This window comes from Vidua macroura, chromosome 4 (genome assembly GCF_024509145.1).
Source record: "Vidua macroura isolate BioBank_ID:100142 chromosome 4, ASM2450914v1, whole genome shotgun sequence".
Classification (NCBI taxonomy): domain Eukaryota; kingdom Metazoa; phylum Chordata; class Aves; order Passeriformes; family Viduidae; genus Vidua; species Vidua macroura.
Genome location: NC_071574.1, coordinates 59,124,766 through 59,148,090, shown reverse-complemented (window position 1 = coordinate 59,148,090; position 23,325 = coordinate 59,124,766). Strand labels below are relative to the sequence as shown.

Here is a 23,325-nt window from a genome sequence, read left to right as displayed (position 1 = left end):
GGTAATTCAAAGACTCCACATTTGTCCCTTGATTTCTCAGTAAGTACTGTAGTAGCTATGAGGAAGAGCAGGAATACCAGACCTTCATGAAAGCAAATCACAAATATTTTTAAACATCCTCTGCCCATTTAAGCATACACTATTACTTAACACTAACCCTCTCTGGATTTTAGTTAGAGTAATTTTAGTGAACTGGTATCTCTGGATTCCAGAAGGGTTCTAACATGACCCAGGCTGAAATTGTGCAGCCCTTTTAAGACTAAGCACTTCTAGATAAAACTTCTTTTTTTAGGTAGTTTTTCCTCTTCTTAAATGATAGATTTTTTTTTCCCAACTCATTTAAAATGTACTTACTGAACTGTACCTAATATTAATATTTACAGTTTTCATTATTTAAATTATTGAAATGAACTAAAGGAAACCTGAATTATGTGTTTTAATAAATTATATATAATTATGTATCTGTTTCAGCTTAAGCTGTAAAAAAAGTAATGCATTTTTAATGACTATTATCTCTCAAAAGTAAGAAAAAAGTTACTTTGGAATGGGTATGTCTGACTACAGCTTTCTCAGCTTAGAGAGAACATTTTTGAAGGAAGTCATAATGCAAGAGTCAACTTTATTTGGATGTAGAGTGTTCTTCCCCATTACGGGGTTTTCCCCACTTTATTTTAAAGCACTGAATTTTTTCAATTGCTGTTGAAACATAATTCCCCATTTGATTAGTTTAGCAAGGGCATATTAGACTTCTTACAGATACTATAACTGGTTGTGCTTCTAAAGAAAGCTGTTTTATGTCAATCAGGAATTACTAAATTTCCTATACAGGAATTGCTAAATGAACTTCTGTAGTCTTATAGGCATGCCAAGCTTGAATGGTCATAATGATGTCTTTCAGCCTTAAAATCTATGAAGGTGTTATTTCTAAAGAAATCTAAATGGAATTTGGGCACCCAAATCCAATAGAATAAAATGGGAATTAGGCATCTACGTCCTTTAGTCTAGACTTTTGGGAAATTATTGCTGTAACTGTTTATGGATTTCTTTAAATTACAGTTATTAATGAAAAAGGCTTCATCATGTCTATGTCACTATTTGGTTGTTATGCCAGAATGTTAGTGACAAATAGTATTTTATCTTTGTAGGAAGTTTGCCTGGTAGTTTTTCCTGATACACGACATAGTATTTTTAATTCAACTCAGTCATTCAGTTGAGTTATTGCACTATGTGTATATTTGATCTCTGGTTATGTATTTGAATTATGTGTCTGAATAAAATGAAACCATACATTTGGTATCTTTGTGGTAGCATTGCTCACATAATGTACAGTTCTATTGTCTTGTTGTTAGATAAGCATGCACAACAAATGTATTTACTAATGTCTTAAATCTGTGACCTGATTTACATTGCAGAAAGGGGGATTTTAATTTTTCTGATGGGTGTAAGCTGTATTAATATGCAACTTCATGGATATAGAAAAAGAAAGTTTCAGCTAAAAGGGAATATCTTTGTTGTATATACAGCACTCTTAATTTTGGAAGGTTCCAGTGTTACTGGATTTCATTTTATTGGGCATCATTATACTTCTTGTATGTGATGCCTAATTGATATTTTCAAAAGTGTCTTTCATGCATTCTCACTCATTTGAAATCTTTCCAAGTTACTGGCTAATTAAAATATCCAGCTTTATAAAATAAATCACAAATTTCTGTATGACTTAGTATTTGGACAAGTTAAGGAACACAGTTTAATCTTTCCTTTTTTGTTGCTGTAAATCAATTATTTGCCTGCAGTGTCTGTCCTTTTCCAAAAGAGCTGTCTTCCCTGCAATTATTTATTTACAAACGTGTATGTTAAATACATCTATGTAGTCTTGATGTATAGGTAAACCTGTAATTAACTATATTTTTTACAGCTGCCATGCTCTGTAAGCATGTGTGCTCTGTAAGGTGTAAAACATTATGTGCATATTACTTTAATAAATGCAGAAATGTTGCATTTTTCTGGATGCAAAGTAGCACTAAATCCCTGGCCACACTAGTTTGCACTCTAAATGAGCAAGACAGATAAATTTTAGGGAAGAAGGTTTGCCATACAAGTAAAGTAAATGTGACAACATCAGGTACAGTTTTTCTCCTGTTTGCTGAAGCAAGAAATGCACAGATAACTTTGGTACATCATTGTAACTTCCATATCTATAAAATACTGCACCATCTAGTGTTTTAACTGCATCGGGGTTTTTTAACATTTTAATAACTTTTTTGTTTTTCCTTAAAATTACTGTTTCCTTTTTTTTGAATGCACAGAGAAGAAAACTTCAGTTGTTACGTAACAATATATTTTTCTGCATATCAACTTGTCTTAACTATGAAAATGTAAGAAAACAGCTGAGCTGGTTTGGTGGGCTGAAAGGGTGGAAGAAAAGCAGTATCCTGACACTTGTGCCAAAAGATGAATATTATTATGCATCACTGTATTATCCTTTGAGAGAGAACACAGCACTGCAGACATTGCTGTGGAAGGGCTGCACTTAAATTTTCCCTGCTTACTCTAGTTTTATTTGTGGATGGAGTATATTAAAAAAAAAAAAAATCCAAACATGTGGGGGCTAGGCGAGGGCTCAGTGACGCTGCTGCTAATGCCATGTGGGAGTCGCTTTGGCCAGGAGTCAGAAGATTTGTACATGCTGCAACACTGACACAGAACTGTGTGTCTTCTGAGGGCCTGGCTGCAGGGAGAAAACATGTCTGAAGCTCAGCATCAGTCTCCCCTGCTGCTCAGTGAGAGAGCTGATCACACAGAAGAATACACCGTCTTGTGGATTCTGTTTTGATGTCAGAAATCTGAATTAAAGTGTTTCCACTTGTTTAGATACTCAGGTCTCTTTCAGAAAGTGTTTTTTTCCGTTTTGGCTTTCCAGTAGAAATTTTAAGGATCTGAAAACCTTTAAGCAAAAACTATTCTCTTCAATAATAAATATTTTAGGTGAGAGAGAATAAATCTGAAAGCAAGTTCAGTGCAAATTGGATAGAAAGATGATTACTGTTGTGTAAAAATAACTTTTCTAAGGGAGAAAAAACAAGAAAGATTTTTCAGAGTTCCATAAGCAATCCACTGAATTTCTAGTCAGAAGGGATCAAGATAACATAGGGGGAAAATACTATATCTAATAAAATTTTTGAAAACCCCTAATCAAATAGGAGGTACCAGGATATGAGTATGTCATAATATGAGAATGGAACAATGAATGACATTTATGAATCAGTGATTTTGAGTCTATATGTATTTCAGTGACCCAGAACAACAGTTGCTTTTACGAGAATTGTATGTATAGAGGCCTCGTAAAATCAAAACAATAATGCCAAGACACAGCAGTCTGTTCCTAAATGTTGCTATGATCTTTTGGTTAATAGTAACATCTGTTTGGATACTTAATGCCACTGTGTAATGATAAAAATAATTTTTCTGCAGATACTGAGTCTGTTAAACAGGAATAGAAAATACTTTGTGGAAATGTAACTAAGAAATTGCACAAAGCTTAGTAGTTTCTGTATTAGTAATCTGTCTATTTTTAGTTTTTTAGCCTTCAGGCAGAGAAGCAATCAGTATGGTCTTCTGAACTGTAGCTGCAAGCATGATCTCTTTAAGAACCTTGCAAAACTCAAAAGTTAGGAAAATCTTGGATTTACTTGCAGTCTGTGCGAAATTGTTGCTTTGCCTTTGTGCAGTGTTTTTGATACAATGCTATTTCTTGTGACTTGTGCCCTGATTTCGTTTGCTAGTACAAGGCATCTTTTGTTTCAAACAAAACCTTGCGGTTAATTTTCTGCTAGGTCTTTTCATGAAAAAGGAAGGTCACGGCTTACAGCATTTGCATTGTCACTGCAAAGGACTGTACAAACTGTTCCATGTGGACCAGGATGTGTCTGTGATTAATTTAACACTTGCTACATGCTTTTTACAGTAGTATTTTCTTTTTTTCAGTTTCAATACGATATGTGTGTTATTTAGGCACTTGTGTAAGATACAAATCACATTTTGAGGATGAATTGCAAAGTTCCCATAATTAATTTGTCCATAATTAACATGAAGTGACGATCAAGTTTAAAGACATTGAAATATTTGAAAGCGTTTTCCTTACAGCTGGTGTTAACATCAATTTAATAGTAAATTAGTATGGTATTTATGTGAGACTTTAATGCATTCTCATCTACAATTATCAGTACCAAGTATAGATGCAGATTTTTTACTTACTACTTACCCACATGGTTCTTTGTATCTTAAATATTTTAGTTTGTGGGCATGATACAGTTATTTGACATTTTACAATTTGTCCTTTGTTTGCATGCAGCGAGGAGTTATGGGCGAAGACGAGGTAATTAACTTCTGTTTGTTACGGTTCAATTAATTCAGATCTCTTACTGATTATTATGATTAATTAATCCAGATTATTGATTGTAATTGCTTATCTGCATGTTATCTTAGTTTGGGGAGGATGGAGGGTGTGAGGGAAGAAGGAGTACAGTCTGGATTGTTATGATCATTGTTCTTTTAGAGTCTGAATTGAAAATCCTTTAATAGTTAAAAACTGCAGATCTAATAATGATTTTTTTCATGCTAATGGCTATTACTTGCAGTCATCACCCCCTTTAAAAGTATACAGTTTGCTAGTTGTCCTTCTAACTCCTTTTGCTTATGTAGAAGCGGTAGTGTACTGAGTAAAAGCAAAAAGTCTTTCATAAACTTAGCAAGAAACCTAGTAGACTGCTCTTAGAAGTAGTAAACAGATTTCCATAGTATAGGCCAATATGTGCTCACTAACCTTGAAGAAGCTCTACCATTTTAACTGCTAGGATGTGACGTGAAATTCTTATAAAGACCATGTAAAACATGCAAGAACAAACTACCAAAATCTTTGGTGGCTTCTGGTATTCACCACATACACATTGGTTCATGTGCCTGTCTTGGTCTCTGCATTGGTTCATAACTTAGTGCTTGGTAACCATAATCTAGAGAGGGATGATGTTGTAGATCATGGATGTAACAATTAGTTACAATAATTTTGACAATTCATGCCAGATTCTGCTTATTTTTTTACTGTCATAAAACAAAAAGAAACAAGTGGTTAGAAGGGCTAGTCCTTTTTATTCATAGTCATCAGGAGAAATGTGAAAAAGCCTGTTGAAATGGAAAAGCAAATTACCTCTTGGCTTTCTTTATCTGAGAGACATTTAGAAGTGAAAAGGATGGAGAAGAAAGTAATAGTAATCACACAGACCATATTACTCTGAAAGTATTTATCCATTGTCATTCATGTCACCTTAGCTCTCAGAGGAGCTACAGTGCTTTTGGCAACATTAAAGTAAAACTGAGCTCTTTGGTATCACTTCAGAACATGTTCTGCTGGTTTTATTTGTAAAGAACAATTCTCATTGTTCTTAGATTTTAACATGGGTCTGTGGGTAAAAATAAATTATTCGGAGGGTTATTCTAAGACTGTTTTTCCCCATTATATACTTGTCTATATTGTAAGTTTTACTGTCTAAGAAGCACTTCTTTTAAACCAAGCTAAATTACAGTAATTTTAGGTTGAAGATATTGAGAATAACTCTCCAATATTAGCGGAATGTGTTAAAATTTCCAATTTGCAGTTACCTGCAGGCTCCTGCAATATGAGTCTTATTTCTTCCATTATGCACTTCTTCCTGTCGCTGTCATTACGGTAACAGCTCCATCTTCTCCATCATTCACTTTAGTAATTCAGAAATTCGTTGCATCTGACTTTTTTGGTTGCACAACCAAATCTTACCACTCGTTCATATACATCTTGAAGATTTGATCATTCTTGTCTTCATAAATAAAATTCATATCTATAGTATCCAGCTGCTACAGTCATAGATTCAATCTTTCTCATCTCATGCCTAAATAGTTGATACACAAGAGGAGTCTTCTTGCCTGCTTCATCCAGCTATGTTAGCTATGTGTCTCCATTGCTTACTCACTTTTCTGTCCCCTTGAGGACTAGCTACATGCTTCCACTTCCTCAGGCAACTCTGCTGATCTCTTGCAGACCTGTTAAATGTGTCCTTACGAGACCAACCATCTCTTGCTCCCCACTAGTCATTCTCAAACACGCCTATCACCAATTCTAATGGAAAGGAGGAGCCTACTATAGCTTTCTGGTTTTGCTGTACTCCTCTCCGTTGGATGTCTGCTGAAGACACAGATATGCCACCATAAAAATAATGTAGTTAGCATTCTTTGTTACTTGGTACAATGCTGCAGTCCTACTTTTAGTTTTGTGCTCCTTGTGATACTTCATGATATTTGGTTGTTTTAAATCATCCTATGCTTTCATTCAGTTTCTTTGTTGAGATACCACATCAGTGTCAATAGGCATTACTGTAGCATAAGTCATTGGTCATAATATTATTTGCTGTCTTTTAACCACCTGATTTTTAGGTGGTCTTCTGGAAATTAAGGGCTTTCATACTGCTCTCACCCCTAGCTGGTCAGCACTGGATCTGCTGGTATTCCTACCAGGCTTTACTGCTAATGCTCTCCTGAGATGGAGAATTAAAGACTGCAGTATTGCTCACAGCCCAGGTACTGTGGAGCTGTCAGGGACCTACTGGTCCTGACTATGGGTTTTCAGTGGGTGAATCTGGAAGAAGTTGTCTATTTAAAATGAAAAACTAGCTTTCTTCCCAAAAATGTGCTAGGTTGTTTTTTGATTTGGCTTTCTTTTAGGGAAAGCAGTTGAATTAATTAATGATTATTTTCTAAATGAGTGATAAACACAGAAAATGGCATTTCAGAAGAAATGGCGATGTGGATTATTTGTTTTGCTTCACAAAGTCTTTCTTTTGGGGTTTTTTGCAGTTAAAAGACTGACTTCTGAATTTGAAATAGTAATGTTAATGTTGCTGACTAAACCGATAAAAGATTGAATATGCCAAGATAAATATCCTGACCTTCTGAATTTTTTTTTGTTTGGTGTTCTACAAAATTTGTAACTATGAAATGGGGAAGAAATATGTGGGACAGAATTACCATAATTTTACTTCCCTCTGCACTCTAAATGTCTGCTTGGGTCAGATTGCATTTGCAAAGCCATCCTGTGAACTTCTCAGATTTTACACGTTTTTCAGGGTAACAGTAAACTCACTGGAGATTACTGCATGTTAGGAATCATCACAAGGCTTCCCTTCAAAACTGTAGTAAATTGAGAGTAAGAAGGCTAAATCTGCATTGTGACTCATTTTTCAGGTGTTACATTTTACACATTTACTAAAATTCTCTTTTGCATTCTTAGAAATTGAGTATATTCTTACGTTAGCAGTATCCGATACCTTTAGAAATACATGTTTGAAACTTGTTGCGTTCATGATGTTTCTGTTTCCCTTTTCAATTAAAATGTAAGGGGTTTAGACACACTGTAGTCATTCAGGCGGAGGAAGTTACCAGTTTACCTTGAATCTAAACCAAAGGCAGATTAACAAAACTCACTTAAGCAATCTGTAATATTTTTCTTTTCATAAATAAGGCCCTTTAATTAAAACAAAATTACCACTTATCTACTGGATGCAGCAGAGCAACTACCATATAATGTAACATGAAGTATTACACTTAGAGTGATGTCAGCTTACAATCTTGAAATTCCATTTTGAAGTTTAACACATTTTTTCATTCTCCTAATTTTTCTTTGAACTAATGTCAACTTTTCTAATATCTTGTTGTTTTCATTTTGACTCTCCAGACTGCTATTCCCCATTCCCTAAAATTACAAAACCATGTACTGCCACATAATTATTTTAATGTACATTATTATCTTTTCTTTTTAAGGCCGTTCTTCCCTCTTCCCAATAGATGATGGCTTGCTGGATGATGGTCACAGTGATCAAGTTGGAGTCTTGAATTCCCCTACCTGCTATTCAGCTCATCAGAACGGAGAAAGAATTGAGCGTTTTTCTCGGAAAGTGTTCGTTGGAGGTCTTCCACCGGATATTGATGAAGGTGAGCAGCCTGGAAACTGAGCACAGTATGTTTAGAGGGAGAAACAAAAACAGGTCATGAAAACCTGACTTAAGTAGTAAAAATGAGCCACTCAGCAAAATAATGCTGTGTAAAAGGCTGTAACTATTTGTTCTTTTTGTAAGTTGATGGGTATGTTGAGCTTAGTATCATCTTTTTTGGTTTTAGGATGGTGCAGTTGTTTCTGATTCTGCACTTGCAGATTAGAGTTGCATATAATGCCTGGAGTGCATGCTCCTGCTTATCTTGCATATTCCTTTCAAATACATCTTAGCCCTCCTCTATCTGTGCCCGCTTGATTCTGTAGTCATAGGAAATTTCCATTCATGAATTAATTTCATATTCTATTTTACTATTACCTGATGATCTCAGCAGTGATACAGAAAGGTTAATATTATTCCTGATGAGAAATAGAGAAACTTAGGCAGAGCAAGGTCAGGCAGCAGAGCACTCTTGATGCGTTGAACAGGGACTGTACTACAGAAACTCAGATTGTTAGCCAGTTGAAATTGCTTTGTACACCAGTGGTGATTTGAAGTAATTGTGCTGTTTAATATGAGGTTTCTCCTGTGCAGATAAATGTAAATTGCATGTTAACTTTCTAATGTAAATGGAAGTCCTGTTAGGCAGTTCATGGTAATCTAGAATAACATGCAAACCAAATATGATGACTGCATATAATTAACTTTCAGACGTGGAAAGACCAGGTTTTGGTTCCATTTTCATTGAGATGCCTCCTATAATCTACTAAGGGATTTGTTTTGATAAGCTTCAGCACAGTTGCCTGTAATACTAATGGTAAATAAAACCACATGGAAATACATTTTATTTCTTTCCTCCCTATTTATATGATGATGGCAGGATATAACTGAAAGATATTGATCATACTTGTATTTGAGTTGCTGCTTTTATATAGTTTAGAGTATTTTTAACCCACGGCCAAGGCTTTTCCAGTCACTGACATGTAGGTGTGTCTGGGATAGAAAATCTCAGGAAGTTGTGCAAGGGGCATAGTAGATCTTGCAACAAGGCTGTTCATGGTTGTTGGAAGCACCTCTAAATAGACAATTTTAAATTTCTGTCTCTGATACATGCAAAATGTCTGCTATAGGGCAGATATCCTGTACATATTTCCTATATATAGGAAACGGCTAGCATGTTAATTGTGGTGTTACTTGGTATATAAATATCTACTTACAAAGCTCTGAACTGTACATTACTAAACAGTAAATTTATTTGATTCCATTCAAACCAGATTCTGATTTGAATTTAAGGAAGTACCACACAAGTTTTCACAAATAGCTTTAGTTGCCCATATGCTTCTGAAATGCTACTGGTTTTAAGCAATAAAAATCAATGTACGATGAAAATCACCAGAAATGCGTTGTATAAATATCAACACTCTGGAAGATGCATCTATTTAAGTCTTTTGTTTATGGAACTTGTAAATTTTGTTTTGTTTTTCTTCCCATTAAATGTCCACCTTTGCTAGAAGCAAAGGTCTTTGCTTGATAGTATTTTTTCATTAAGTTATGTAATTTCCTTTAATCGCAACTGTTTTACATTTTTTTAGATGAAATTACTGCCAGCTTCAGACGATTTGGGCCCTTGGTAGTAGACTGGCCTCACAAAGCAGAGAGCAAATCCTATTTTCCACCAAAAGGTAAGAGTTAGAAGGTTTTGACCTTTACTGAGTGCAAATCTTGCTCTGGGAAACTGTCTCATCTTCTTCCAAAGGGTATAATGTAGAGGCCCTGTGAACAGTTAAATCTGTTTCAGTGCAGGTCCAGGTGTGGTTCCTTTACATACTGAGTCTAAAACCTGTTGTTTTGTTACTGAGCCTGATCAGGTCAACACTCTATAGTTGTATGCACCATTGATTATCACTTCTGTATTTGTATTTCTGTCTATTTTCCAAAACTGAGATTTGATCAATTTTTTTGAGACAAAATCTTAGACAAATATTTTCCTAGGAAATTAAAGGCAGGATGCAGAAGGATGCATTTGCTTATCTGGTCAAGATAATCAAATATGCAGCTTTCACTAGGATGTGAACTACCTGTTAAAGCTCTAATCTTTTTGTTAAATGGTTAAATATTGATTTTTATTTAAAAAAAAAAAACATTTCTAGTGTTGCTGTTAGATTAGATTTTTTACTATTACTAGATTTTACTAGATTTTTTCCTATTACTTACAGAGTGTTGGGAAAACCATTCTGTAGATCAAGTAGTTAAGTCACGTAGGATATTTCTGTACATGTACAGCCATGTATTGTTACATATAAAATAAATGCAGAAGTGTGATCTAGACATGAAAGGAATGCAGAAATTATTGATTTTGTAGAGAATGCAGCAATTTATTCCTTCTGTGGAAGCGACAAATGTTGGTGTAGTTTTTTTGTATACTGATTCTTTATTTATCTGTGCATCTGTGCTGGGGAAAAGACAGGATTATTATCCCCAATGGGCCCTCTAAAGAGTGGGAAATGGAATTGAAAGCATTTGAATAGCATTTATGAATGCTACATGGAAATTCTAAGACAAACAAAGAGACTTTGGCTCTTTTGATTGTCAGCCCAGCCCACAAAGCTATTGTCAAGTTAAATTTGATTATCTTAGACTGCATCTCTCTTCATAAATTACCAAGAGAAATTCCCAAGGAACTCTTTGAAGAAGATGCATCTCACAGAGTCTGTGATGAATATATAGAAGACATAAGATCTAATATATTCTTACCTGAAAGGAATGTCATTAATTTCCAAGGAGATAGTCCTATCTCAGCATCTGAACATCTTAAGGATGTATTTTCAGAGGTCCTTATTTGATAAAGGTTTTTCATGTAGTTGGGTTGTTTATAATTACTGCAGTAAGAAAAAAAAACCCAAACTGTGTTGTAAGTAGAGCTTCTTAAAGGCAGAGAATACAAATAGAAGAACTTCAGTGCATTGATCTAATTAATTCAGGAAACATTTGCAACCTAAGTGCTAAGTTGATTTCCCATGATTTACTGAACCTTACTTGAAAAATAAAAGGATTTAATGTTCTATCTTAACACTTCAGCCTAATTTTTAGTTTGCTGCATTATTCAGTATTTTTTGTATGTAGCCTAACACATTTAAAATATAGTGTTGATTTCTCTTTGTAAATACTCTGGAAACATACAACTGCTGAGTGTTACTATGTACATATCTCTTTTGTTCAGTGCAATACATATGACCCATAATTATTTTGTAGAAGAATTTAATTAAAAATTGTCTATCATTGGTATTACTTGTGTGAACAGACAAGAACCATGTATACATATATTAATAAGATGTCTGAAATGGCAAAGGATAGGCAAAATAAAGCTTTGAGATCAATCAGTAATTACCAGTTGAGAAATACATACTATATTAGTTCAGAGAATTAATGTTTTTTTATTATTTTCAGTCTCCATTTTCTAAACTCTCACCCTGTACGAAATTAATTCAGTGTCTATATTTTTCTTTGTTCAGTTTCAGTAGAGATTTGTTATAGTATTGCTTTCCAAAGAATTAGGCCATTCTGGACTAATTAATGTAAGTCTTCTCTGTGGTGAAGAGATGGAGCCTGTTTTGGTTTCTGGGTTTTTTTTATTACTGTTAAGTTTTCCAGGCTGTGCTTCCTTCCAAGCTCTCTGCTTACAGAAGGTCCTGAGGGAAGGCCAAGTTCATAATAAGCGTTTCCTTGCTGAAAGAAATTCAGAAAGTGTCCTGATCCATCAAGGCTGGCTGCCTCCTGAGAAACACCAACTGCTTGTTCTTAACTAATTACATTTTGTGTCGGTTCACCACAAAATTAGATAGAAACATAACAGGAATTTTTACAACTTTACACTGATCCTACAAGGAAGCTCTGTTCTGAAAAAGACCCTCAGTTGAGCTCAAAGTACAAAGGCTGTAACAGTGATCTGCCAACTGTGATGCAGAATTCCTTCCTTTCTGACTTGTCACTGTTTATCATAACTCATGTTATTACGTAGTTGGCAAATACACTTAGTTGTGAAACAATACACATGTCGAAAATAACTTGCTGGGTTGAGGACTCCTCCTTCTGAGAATGAAGCTCAGAAAGAAATGGTGCCATAAAGATGGAAATTCAGAAAATGCTTTCCAAAATATGTCCAGTTGTTTGTGACCTCTGTACTATTTATAGTCTGTCTCAGAGGATAATCTGATTTAAACAGGACAGTGTGCCCAGCCTTATTCTAACTGGTTGTTTCTGCTGCCTTGTATGACAACAGTTGTGCAGTAAGTTCTTTCTTCAAGGTTCCCAATTGCTAACTCAGCACTGACTAGCTGGAAAACTCAAGTTGGAAGTGTTCTGCTTCTAGTTTCAGAGGCAAAACCCCAGGTCCATACAAGTTCTGTTGAACTTGTTACCTGCTACTTTGATCAAACTTGGGATTCAGGCAAGTAACTGTAGGTATCTTCATGTGTAATTAGTGTCTAAGCTTCCTTTAATCAATGTGAATCTGGCCAGTACAGCCAGTGAAGTATAGAGGGCAATTCAGGTCACTGTAACATAAGCACATTGAACTTGATTCATTTACCCAGACTGAGGATATCTAAAAGACTAGATACATGGGTCTCACAAATATAGTGCAGCACCACATTTTTTCACCTCACATGTGTTTTGGAGTTTATTCTCCATCAAAGATGACTAAATGAAAAACTGAAAGATGGGCTGTGTAGATCCATTGTCTGTATTAACCTTCAGCTTGGACTGATTCTTTCTGATTTAAGTTAAGGTGCAGCAGTCTCTAGTTAAGAATTGCACTATACTGAGGCCATTTAGTGCCCTCAGACTATGGAGAGTCTGTCAGGACAGTGGAGCAGTGGAGCAATCAGCCCCAGTACAAAATACCACTGCAGTCACTGCCATGGCAGTACATGGGCAGTGCCATGCTGGCTTGCACTGATTTTCTTGACTCCTCTAAGCCATTAATGACAGGAATTAGCTGGAGGTTGATAAAACTTAAAGCTGCTCTCTGATTTCTACACAAAATATGCATAACAAGACGCATATTTTTTCCCTCTGGTAAACTTTCATATTACTGTGAAATAAAGAATTTTTGTCCTTGCTAAGAAAATCATGTTAGCATGAATCTAGTCCAGAATGCTTTGCTTTTCATTTGTTCTTTAAATAATGAATACCAAGTTAAAAGTTTTAAAGAATACCATGAAAAGTTTTATTTTGGTAGGACTCTTCAATCATCTCAGCTTTTCAAACTTACCTGATGTGCTTTCTGTTCCAGTGCTCACCAGTCCATCTCTTTAGTGAGCATTGGAAATCATTGAAGGTCTAGAGCTGTGTAGAAAAACTACAGACAGACCAGTTTGATGGTACAGTCTATACTCTAACTTTGTCTTCAGAGGGGAATAGTACAGCTGAGCTCATGACACAAGGCTTTCTGAGGCTTTTAATTAAGTGGGATATACCAAGACATGAGTACATGTTTTTCAGATGAGGTTGAGAAGACAGTATTAATGTGTGTTTTCTCTATTGCTTTCTTTTCCATGTCAGGAGTGGTACTATGAAGTGACCTTCAGATTAGCTCAATTGTTTAGAGCATGGTGCTAATCATAATCCAAGTTGTGGATTCCGTCCCTGTATGGGCCATTCACTTAAGAGATGGACTCTGAGATCTTTGTGTCCCATCCAACTGAGAATATTCTGTGACATCTCTAATAATCTTTATCACTCCTTGAGTTCTTGTACTTGTATTTTCTATCTTTTTGCAAGTTGCTGCAGTTAAGCATATTAATAGCTGCATACATAGATTATATGGAGGCACTTAATCAACCTTGTATATCTGGAGTTATATGGCAGTACCTTTGAACTGCATTAGGAGAAAAACTGATGAAAAATCAGTATCTGGAGAATCTTTGTATGTCTGATTCCTTAGACAGTATCATGTGCAATTAACTCTTTGATTAATCAAGTTTTTGCGCTCCCATCATTCTTGTACTGGGCTCTCCATTCAAACTGGAATGTGTGTGTCCTTCTGACCAAGTAAGGACGGTTACACGGAACTTATCTCACCCATGCCAGTTGGCACATGCTCTCATTCACTGTTTTGCATCAGTAATACATGGTTTTTAAATTCTGTGATAAATACTGTAATATATTCCCATTAAAACAGATTTTGAATCTAAATTATTGCTGATTAAACTTAAGTTAAACAGGTCATCATTAAAAAATTACAGTTCAGCTGTGAAGAATAGACTTTACAAGAAAATGCTTCAGCCCAAGTCCAAAGATTCCCTATGACATATTTGTTATGAAACGAAATAAGATAAAAATATAGAATATATAAAATCCTGTTGTGTGTCCCTTTTTATGTAGCTGTGATGGGACTGTGGTATCAGGGGTAAGAAATAAGGTACAACTTATTGGAAGGACCAGTATAGACCTTACAGCTTTTTCTTAAAATCCTCTTCTTGTTCCCACATGTCTAAAATCAGTTGTGCATTCTTAAATATTACACTGTTAATGCACTGATTCTTTAATGGTCTTCAAGATACACCCTGCCACCTTTACCTTGATGACCTACAGTGTCTGTTTGCAGTAAGAAGTGGCTGCTGTTTAATTAGCTTCTCTCAGAAATACAGCAAGATTTCCAAAAGGCTTGGTAAAGCATCCATTATTCCTTTTCCCAGGCCCTCTCTAGAGCAGCTGCTTCAGCATTTACTTCTCCATCAAAGTCATAAAACATAACTTCGTGTGAAAATTCTAAACTTGGTAGTAATCTCAGAAAGAAATGTGAGTTATGGTCCCTTTAAAGTTTGTTTTAGTATACAACCCTAATTATGCTATTGGGTTATTTGTAAAGTAACAAATCTAGTGTATCTCATACTGTAAGTGTGAAAGTAATGTGTCAGGTTCTTTGCTTGTCTGTTTGGTTTTATGTAGCATTAAATAAACATTTAAATAAACATTTTAATTTTTTTTGTAGTGTTTGAAAGGTTTGCTGGGTCACTTATGTAATAAAACTGTCTAATCTCCAGAATAGAGATTAGTCCTTTGTGCCAAGTCGGATTTTCATTGTGTAATGTCTATTGCAGCCAATGAATGATGTTTAGCCTAGACTTACAGTGCATGATAGAGCAGACATGTTTGCTTTTATTTGGTTATTAGTCTCATCTGACAATTACTTTACAGATGGAAGTTCTGTTAATTATGGCAACCATAGTACATAGTTAAAGAAGATGACTAATACAAAAGAATTGGTTGACTTTCTTTTGTATGGAAAAATGAGTGGCAAAGATGATTCTGTAAAATAAAGATAAGAGAAAATCAATCAATTTGTTTGGTTTTTTTTTTTCCAGGTTATGCATTCCTCCTGTTCCAAGAAGAGAGTTCTGTACAGGCCCTGATTGATGCCTGCATTGAAGAAGATGGAAAGCTCTATCTGTGTGTTTCCAGCCCCACTATCAAGGACAAGCCAGTAAGTACACAGTCAATGGCTTGCAGGCTATGTCTACCATCTGTCTAAAGCAGCATTGGAAACCATGAAGATGAAAAAAATCAAAAGTAAACTTCTGTTGGCAGAGCTCAACATCTGGAACACTTGGATTGTTTTAAAATTGTAGTATTTTGAATTAATTGCATTAAAACAAAGCAACTAGAGATGCTACACTAATGAGGTTATGACTGACAATTTATGTAGAATGATGAACATATTTCCACATTCTAGTGAAACTTAAAGTAGGATACTATTTTCTTTCCCAATTTAATAGGTTCAGATCCGTCCCTGGAATCTAAGTGATAGTGACTTTGTGATGGATGGTTCGCAGCCACTTGATCCTCGGAAAACAATTTTTGTTGGAGGAGTCCCTAGACCATTAAGAGCTGGTGAGTAGAATCTGTGGCAATTTTTTAAAGTAAGAAATTATTAGAAATAATTTGTACTATGATTAATATTTTGTAGCTATGTATGGATAGATATAGATTTATATAAATTGAACAGTCTTGGTAGTTTTAACTGCAGTACAATATTCATGTATTCTTAAATTTTTCTACTCTCTAGGTTTGGCCATAAATCACAATTCATCGTTGAGATTTGCTGGAAAGTGTTAGCTCTCTATAGCTGTAGTATAAGCTGTGTCACAAGAGGCATAAAACAAAGAGTTTGGTTTTAAAGTAATGCATCTCTGCCCTGCTCCATGACTATGGAGTGGTATTTGTACCTGCTTGTCATTGTGCACTAGCTACTCTTCTGCTGCTATCAGAGTATGCGCACAAACACCACTGACAGAGTACTTGAACAAGTAGGCATAGAGGAAAAAGGAAGAAATTCAGAGAGCTAGCAGAGTCTTTTATGGCACAACATTATATGAGATTGCAGGACTCTTTCTAGACTCTTGCCAGAGATGTGAAGGAAAAAATAAATGTTTCTGTAGCTGTGGAATGGTTGATGTAGAGCCTGGATAGTCTGCTTTTTCAGATTGTCTGCAGTAGCTTTTTACAATGTTTTAGGTGGCCTTTTAGTAAGTAGGTTGCAATGAATCCTGGAAGTAGAAGCATACCATACAATGGTTCAAATTCCCTTTGTTATTAGAATGGCTTCTGGATTTCATTAGTCTTTCATAGCTAGTAATGAATTTTATTCTTAGAGCAAGATGAACTTTTAGATGAAAGATGTAAGAAAACTGAGAAAAAATTGAGATAGAAAGGATCTTAAATTTTTCTATCTTGGACCTGCAATGCTCAAGCTTTTTTGGTATTTTACTTTTAAGACTCTACTTTTGACTGTAATAAAAGCTCTGTAAATGAGTGTAAACACAGTATGTTCCAAATACAGATTAATTTTTCTTTAAATTCAGTCCAGTGCTCCATATTACTGTGCTGAATGTCTGTGATAAATTTAATGGATGCATTCTTATGCTCAGCTCGCAAATGCCCTGTATATGTGAAAATGAAACTTTTATGGCACTGTGAAATAAGAATAATGACTTCACAAAAGTAAAACTTAAGGAGACTCTTCAAACAGCTGTTGAACATCAAGGACTGCTGACACCTCTATATCCTAATACAGAGGATACTAATTCTGAAAAATCAGTGTTTTCCACCCCAGTGAATTGCAACTGAATTCAGTATAACCTGGCAGTCAGATGATTGCCAAGGTACTTGATCTGTAAAATTTGAAATTTTTGTTTCTCTGAACTTCTGTCTATGGTAAGTATAGCACTGTAGAGATAATCAAGTTCTGTGTGGCTGATGAAAAAATACTAACTACATCTTTAAATTCAAGTAGGATGTTGCATTAGGACAGCCAGAGAACATGTACCAAGAATTTGTGGCATGAAGATGTATTTTATACAGCTTATGTTCCAATGCCTGCCCAAAAACTCTTTTGCTGTAATCCTCTGAAGAAAACTGCCCTGGAATCCTAGTTCCATGTTATTGAGAACATACAATTCTATTGTTCCTTGGATATATGTACCCACCATGTGAAAGATCTGTCTGCTATGTCATGAATAGCTTATTTAATATTATTTCTTTAATATTTTTAATCTTGTTATTACTGTTTCATTGGCTCTTGCAAAATTGATGATTAAAATTAACTTTTCTAGTATTTTTAGATATGAGTGTACTAAGTTACATGAGTGTGAGAATAGTTTGAATAAATGCTGTTTTGTTTCTTAATAGTGGAATTGGCTATGATCATGGACCGTCTCTACGGGGGAGTTTGTTACGCAGGAATTGACACTGACCCTGAGCTGAAATACCCAAAAGGTGCTGGACGTGTTGCTTTTTCCAATCAGCAGAGTTACATTGCTGCCATCAGTGCTCGGTTTGTTCAACTTCAGCATGGCGATATTGATAAACGAGTAAGTTACACAGAAATTTAAAAAAAGAGTTTTGCTCTGTAAAGAAACTTCTCAGAGTGTGGTAGCATTGCATGTGATTTACTTTCAAGCCAGCTTCAATATTTTTTTTAGCATCCATGTAACTCCACTACTTTCAGGAGTATGCCTGAATGCCCCCAAACGAACAACATGTTTCCACAGAGCAGCAGTTTGTTCCTTTGACATATGTTGGACCTTATGTTCTTCCCATTCTGGAGTTCCTTGTTTTGTTGTGTACAGGCAAAAGGCTTGAAAATCTCTTTCTCTCACATGTTCTAATGAAACCAAATACTGTGATAATTCCTCTGTCATTCATAAAAAACTCTAGTGTTCATTGGCTTCAGATTAGCTTGATACGTACAACTGCCCTTAATTTCAGCCATAATTGTCAGTGTTCAGAAAGCTGGTCAGGCTCAACACCTAAAATACAAAAGGTCTTTATTTTTTCTGTTTGAAAGTCTTCTTAGTACTTACCAATGCATATTTGTATTTCTTACAGATGTTTTTTCCTAGGAAAAGTAAAACTAACTTATAATAAGAAGACTAGTGAACTTCTTAACTCCTAATTAGAAGTATGAGAGTAGCAAAGAAAACTGACATCTAAATTATATCAGTTTTAAGGGTCACTAGTTTTGATGTCAAGAGCTGCAAAGATAGTCTGGCATTAATAGTGTTCTTTAAAAAAAAAAAACTATGGTCTTGCGTGAAGAACGGTCAAGTAAGTAAAGTAGTTCAAGGTCCAGTCTCCTCTACAGATCAAAGACACAGGAAAAAGAAAAAAAAAAAGAAAGTAGTACAGTTAACAGAAGTCTGCTCTAGGGAGGCAGCATGTGCTTCTCTCCTTTCAAATAGAGTAATTCAGCTTTATGTATGTGTCTCAAATATCACTTGCCTTATAAGCTGAAATCCCCAGACATGGTCCTTCCCAGAGGATGAGTAGGTGCGATTGTGGGGAGTCATCTATGCTTCAAATTAGATGTGATGACTACATTTTGGTCATGGGATTGCTATCCTTGTGACTTGTAGCTGTCCTGACTTATAACTGCTTTTTGGATACTTAAGTAACAGAAAAAAATGGCCTACACAGGGATTGGGTGAGGGGATATAAAACTTAATCATCTTGCGTTTGAATATTTGGACAAAATGGGAGTAACAACCAGAATCCAGAATTTCCTCCAAAGAAATGCCAAATGAGTCATTTAGCTTCAGAATTGAATATTACTAAGTTTCTTTGAGGAACTGGCTAATGGGCATTTGTCTGTGAAGTCACCTGACTTGAGAATTGAGATATGAAGTTGATTCCAATCCAGATTATGTCTCCCTCAAAAGTGGGAGACATGGACTTGTACCTTGTAAAACCATGAGGAACTTTTATCTTGGTCTTCCTCTTCCCATGGGAAGTGTGTCCTTTGCAGTAGAGAGCTGTATGGTAGACTGGCAGTACCATCTTGTAAGAGAAGGCACGATCCTGACTTTGAAGGCTGCAGTTGCACATATGTTTTGCTGTTTTTTGTTTTTTTATGATAGGTCACCAGAATCTTAAGGGCTCTTTGGATGCCAAGCAGGCATTTGAAATGACAATGCTTGCTGTTTGCAGAGAAAAGGATGTAGGTTCTTAATGGGTGCTGGAACACTGAAGGGCTCTTGGAGCTTGGGGGAAAATAAAAACCAACACAAAATCTACTGCAAATGCTGTATGTGAGAAGCACAGTATTTGACTTGTATCCATTAAAACTTAATTTATAAAAACGGTACTCAGTTATTTCTTTAATAACAAATTACCAAAAAAAAACCCAAAATGCAAACAAGAACAAAAACAATCCAAATAACCCCCACCAAGCATAGTTAGAATCTGGAGATAGCTGTTCATGGGTTGGAGATGTTGAGGGGGAAAGGCAGGAAGATCTAGGTTTTCTCTTTAAATACCTGAATTCTTAAAGTTCCTTTTTTGAAATCATCTATGTTCTTTCTTTAGTGTTGCTTTTCTAACACTTGAAAAATTTATCTCTTGACTCAAGTGTTCTCTTAAATTTGGAATTTCCACATTTTTATTACCATCCTCATTTTTTTCTTATTTTAAAAAATGTGTGCTACTCCTGAGGTGTTCCACTGGCAAAGTATGTCAGTCCCAAATCTTAACTATGTTAATAAACTTGTCTTTAACTCCAATGATGGGGAGGGTTCATGAACTTCTTTGTTTACCTGAGAGGAGAGTTAATCTATACTTTTAAAATCATCTTCTTTAATTAAACCATAAGATCAATCCTTATTTATATAATTACATATATTTATTACCACCCAGTTATTTGCATTACTGAAGAGTCATAGAAAAGAGCATCATTTTAGGAACATCTTGAATCTTAGCTGAAAGTATGAAAAAGGCTATTTTCAGAAATAGTTCTTTACCTCCACGGCGCTTTTACACTAATGCCTTTTCAGGCTCTGAAAATACTCTGAAATCAGTATTACTGCTGATTAATACATGAGCAAGCAGTGAGTATAAATCTATAAACCACTGGTAAATTAGGAAGATAGTTCTACTTCCAGTACTGCCTTCTCCTGAGGTGTTTGTGTATGTTGGCCAGGAAGGTAATACAGTCTGTATCTCACTGAAGTCCTCGAGGCAGAGCCTATTCTGCGCTTTACCTCAGCATTGCCTTTCCATGCCAGTTATATCCAGTTTCTGTCGGTCTGCTGTCCTTTCACATTCTTTTCATAACCAGTTTTGTCTGTGTAGAAGTATTTTTCAATTGCTAAATTTTGCAGTTCACCTGTTTATCCTTCTGAATTTCAGTTCAAAGTATTTATAGCATTTTTTTGCACATACCTTTTCTGACCTTAATTGGAAATCTTTGTTTGTCAAGTGACTGTGGCACTTTGTCTGTGATCTTAACTTCTTCCTTAACTAAGTTCTCTTTAGCTTCTCTCCACTTCTTTTGATGTGTAGGTATATTTAGTTTGTCTAACAGATGTTTTTCTTCAGCAAAGTACTCCTCATCCTGTTTTATCATGTATGAAAGCTCAGCTCCAAACATTTCTTTGGAGCTTCAACTCCAAACAATTCATTAAAATACTGTTAACTTTCATATGCCAGCAGTCTGCATCCACGTCATGTAATATTTCCATTCCCCGAAGTGCTTCTCTAATATTTTTGAAATTATCTTCGTACTGATCTTGGTGCATTAGTGCACTGAAGCTTGAAATAAATGCTGCTTCATGCTTTCAGTAATTCTGAGCCACGAACACAGTTACTGCATAAGGTACCTGTTTATTGCAAAGTTTGAGTGTAATTGGTGATAAGGCAGGTCATTGTAGTGAAATAAGTAGAGCTCGTACTGAATATAGATTACTGGAAGACACTTACTCTGACATTTCTAGGATGGCCTCTACTTCTGAAGCTAAGAACATGAAGCCTATTCAGCTGTAAAACGTCAGGGCAGGGAGCTGGATGTGTAAATTTTTTCCTCTGGAAATACACTGAAAAAAAAATATCATTTTAAAGTTCTTAGTATTTCAGGCATATTCTGTCTGAGTATAGAGCATACAATCAATGTCTATATGTAGCAATCTTCTGAGGTATTAGTATCCAAGGATAAAACTCTTATGCAGCAGTGAGGAAAATGTGGAACACAACAATACATTCCTTAATGACTGCATCAACTCATTTTTTGTTTTATTATGAAGTATTTCTTCCCGTCTGATCGCAGTCTGTCACAGTACAGTTATGCAAAGACATAATGCATATTTACCACTGGACTTCTGCCACTTTTCCACTCTGGCAGTCAGATGAGTTAGGGAGAGAGAAGCTGTGTAAGACAGGTGTTTGTAGCTGTCTGTAGACTTGCAAAAAGATCTTTAAAAAAATATTTTCAGAATTGTATTGAATACAAATTCCTGTACAGTTCAAAGCCACAGAAAGAGAAAGTAATAGATTACCAAAATTGGTAGTGCCAAATTTGACCATATTTTAAAAATAGGGAGTGAATTTATGGTGAACAGCTCTGCTAAAAGATCTGCATTACAGCTTGCAGAAAGTACTTTGAATTTGCACACAAATGTAGTACATGCAGAGACACTTGTACTTAAAAAGAAAATTCTGTGTTAAAGGGTACTCTCATATGCTCAGTTATTTTTTTTGCTAAACCGTGTAGAATTAATTGTCATGTGAATGTCCAGTTAGGAGATCTTTGAGTGACTGGTTTTTTCCATACTACGTCCATAATATCATTTGCAAAGAACTCTCTCCCAGGGTAAATTAGGGGAAGTTTCTGATGTAGCAGTTAATTATATGCACACTGTACTTCTAAAGATCTGCTTTGAGGTGTTCTGCAGTATGGATGGGTCTGTAGGTGATAAATGACAATGAGTAATAACTGATCAGTTATATAAAGGCGTTAGTACAACTGACTGCAGACTTTGGGGGATTTTTTGAGGTTCTTTTTTAAACCAGAGAAAAATGAATGCCTTCATACAACTTCAAGTAGAAACAGTTATTAATGGGAATTGTTTCTGTTTCGCTCCAACAGGTGGAGGTAAAGCCATACGTGTTGGATGACCAGATGTGTGACGAGTGCCAGGGTGCGCGGTGCGGTGGGAAGTTTGCTCCTTTCTTTTGTGCCAATGTCACTTGCCTGCAGTATTACTGTGAGTTTTGTTGGGCAAATATCCACTCTCGTGCAGGACGTGAATTCCATAAGCCATTGGTAAAGGAGGGGGCTGACCGCCCACGTCAGATCCACTTCCGCTGGAATTAAACATGGTGAACCAGCATCTACATAAGGAGAGAAGGGTGCATGTGGCTTACTGTGTTTGAAGATACTGACATGCAGAAGAAATAAGTGCATTCTTCTGCTTTTCACCCCAGCTATCAATACATGCATCTTTATCAGCAGCCAAAACACTACAAGCCTCTTGTTTTTCACCAAAACCCTACATCTCAGGCTTACTAATTTTTGTGATATTTTCATGTTAAAATAAAATGTTTTTTTGTATTTTCTCCAAGTTATTTTTATATGTAAAGTTAAAACTAGATATGAGAATGTTTTTGCGTAGGGGCATACAGTCTGCTGCTATATTTAGTGGGTGAAGCGTGCACTTATTTCTAAACATGGGTTTTTAACTTCAAGATCTGCCCCAGTAATTTACCAAAGGTAGCAAAATAGTGAAGATGGAATATGTCTGCTACAAAAGCTTATTTTTATTGTTGTTGCTATTTTCAGTGTATACATAAACTAAAAATTAGGGTTGATTTTTTGCTCTCCATTTTGACTTGCAAGAAATAATACCTCAAGATAATCTGATTTATTAGCTATTTTTAAACATTTTTAATCACAAGCTGTATTAGCTTTGCTGCTATATAGGTGTTATGTGTAATGCCACCTATTAATACGGGATTGAAACGTTTAAGACACACTGCATTA

At 35.6% G+C, this 23,325-nt stretch overlaps 1 protein-coding gene across 2 annotated transcripts in view; it reads left to right on the top strand.

The window, feature by feature from the left end:
• Nucleotides 1-23,325, top strand: part of CPEB2 (cytoplasmic polyadenylation element binding protein 2) — a 50,847-nt gene that overhangs the window by 24,450 nt on the left and 3,072 nt on the right. Inside the window, exons 5-11 of one of the 2 annotated variants that reach the window (XM_053974867.1) lie at nucleotides 4,352-4,375; nucleotides 7,846-8,016; nucleotides 9,608-9,697; nucleotides 15,383-15,501; nucleotides 15,794-15,908; nucleotides 17,706-17,887; nucleotides 22,432-23,325. The exon at nucleotides 22,432-23,325 is cut by the window's right edge and continues 3,072 nt beyond it. In XM_053974867.1, the coding sequence (XP_053830842.1) occupies nucleotides 4,352-4,375; nucleotides 7,846-8,016; nucleotides 9,608-9,697; nucleotides 15,383-15,501; nucleotides 15,794-15,908; nucleotides 17,706-17,887; nucleotides 22,432-22,659 (929 nt within the window). In that variant the 3' untranslated portion in view covers nucleotides 22,660-23,325. The remainder of the gene's footprint in view (nucleotides 1-4,351; nucleotides 4,376-7,845; nucleotides 8,017-9,607; nucleotides 9,698-15,382; nucleotides 15,502-15,793; nucleotides 15,909-17,705; nucleotides 17,888-22,431) is intronic. The other variant, XM_053974869.1, reaches the window with a different exon arrangement.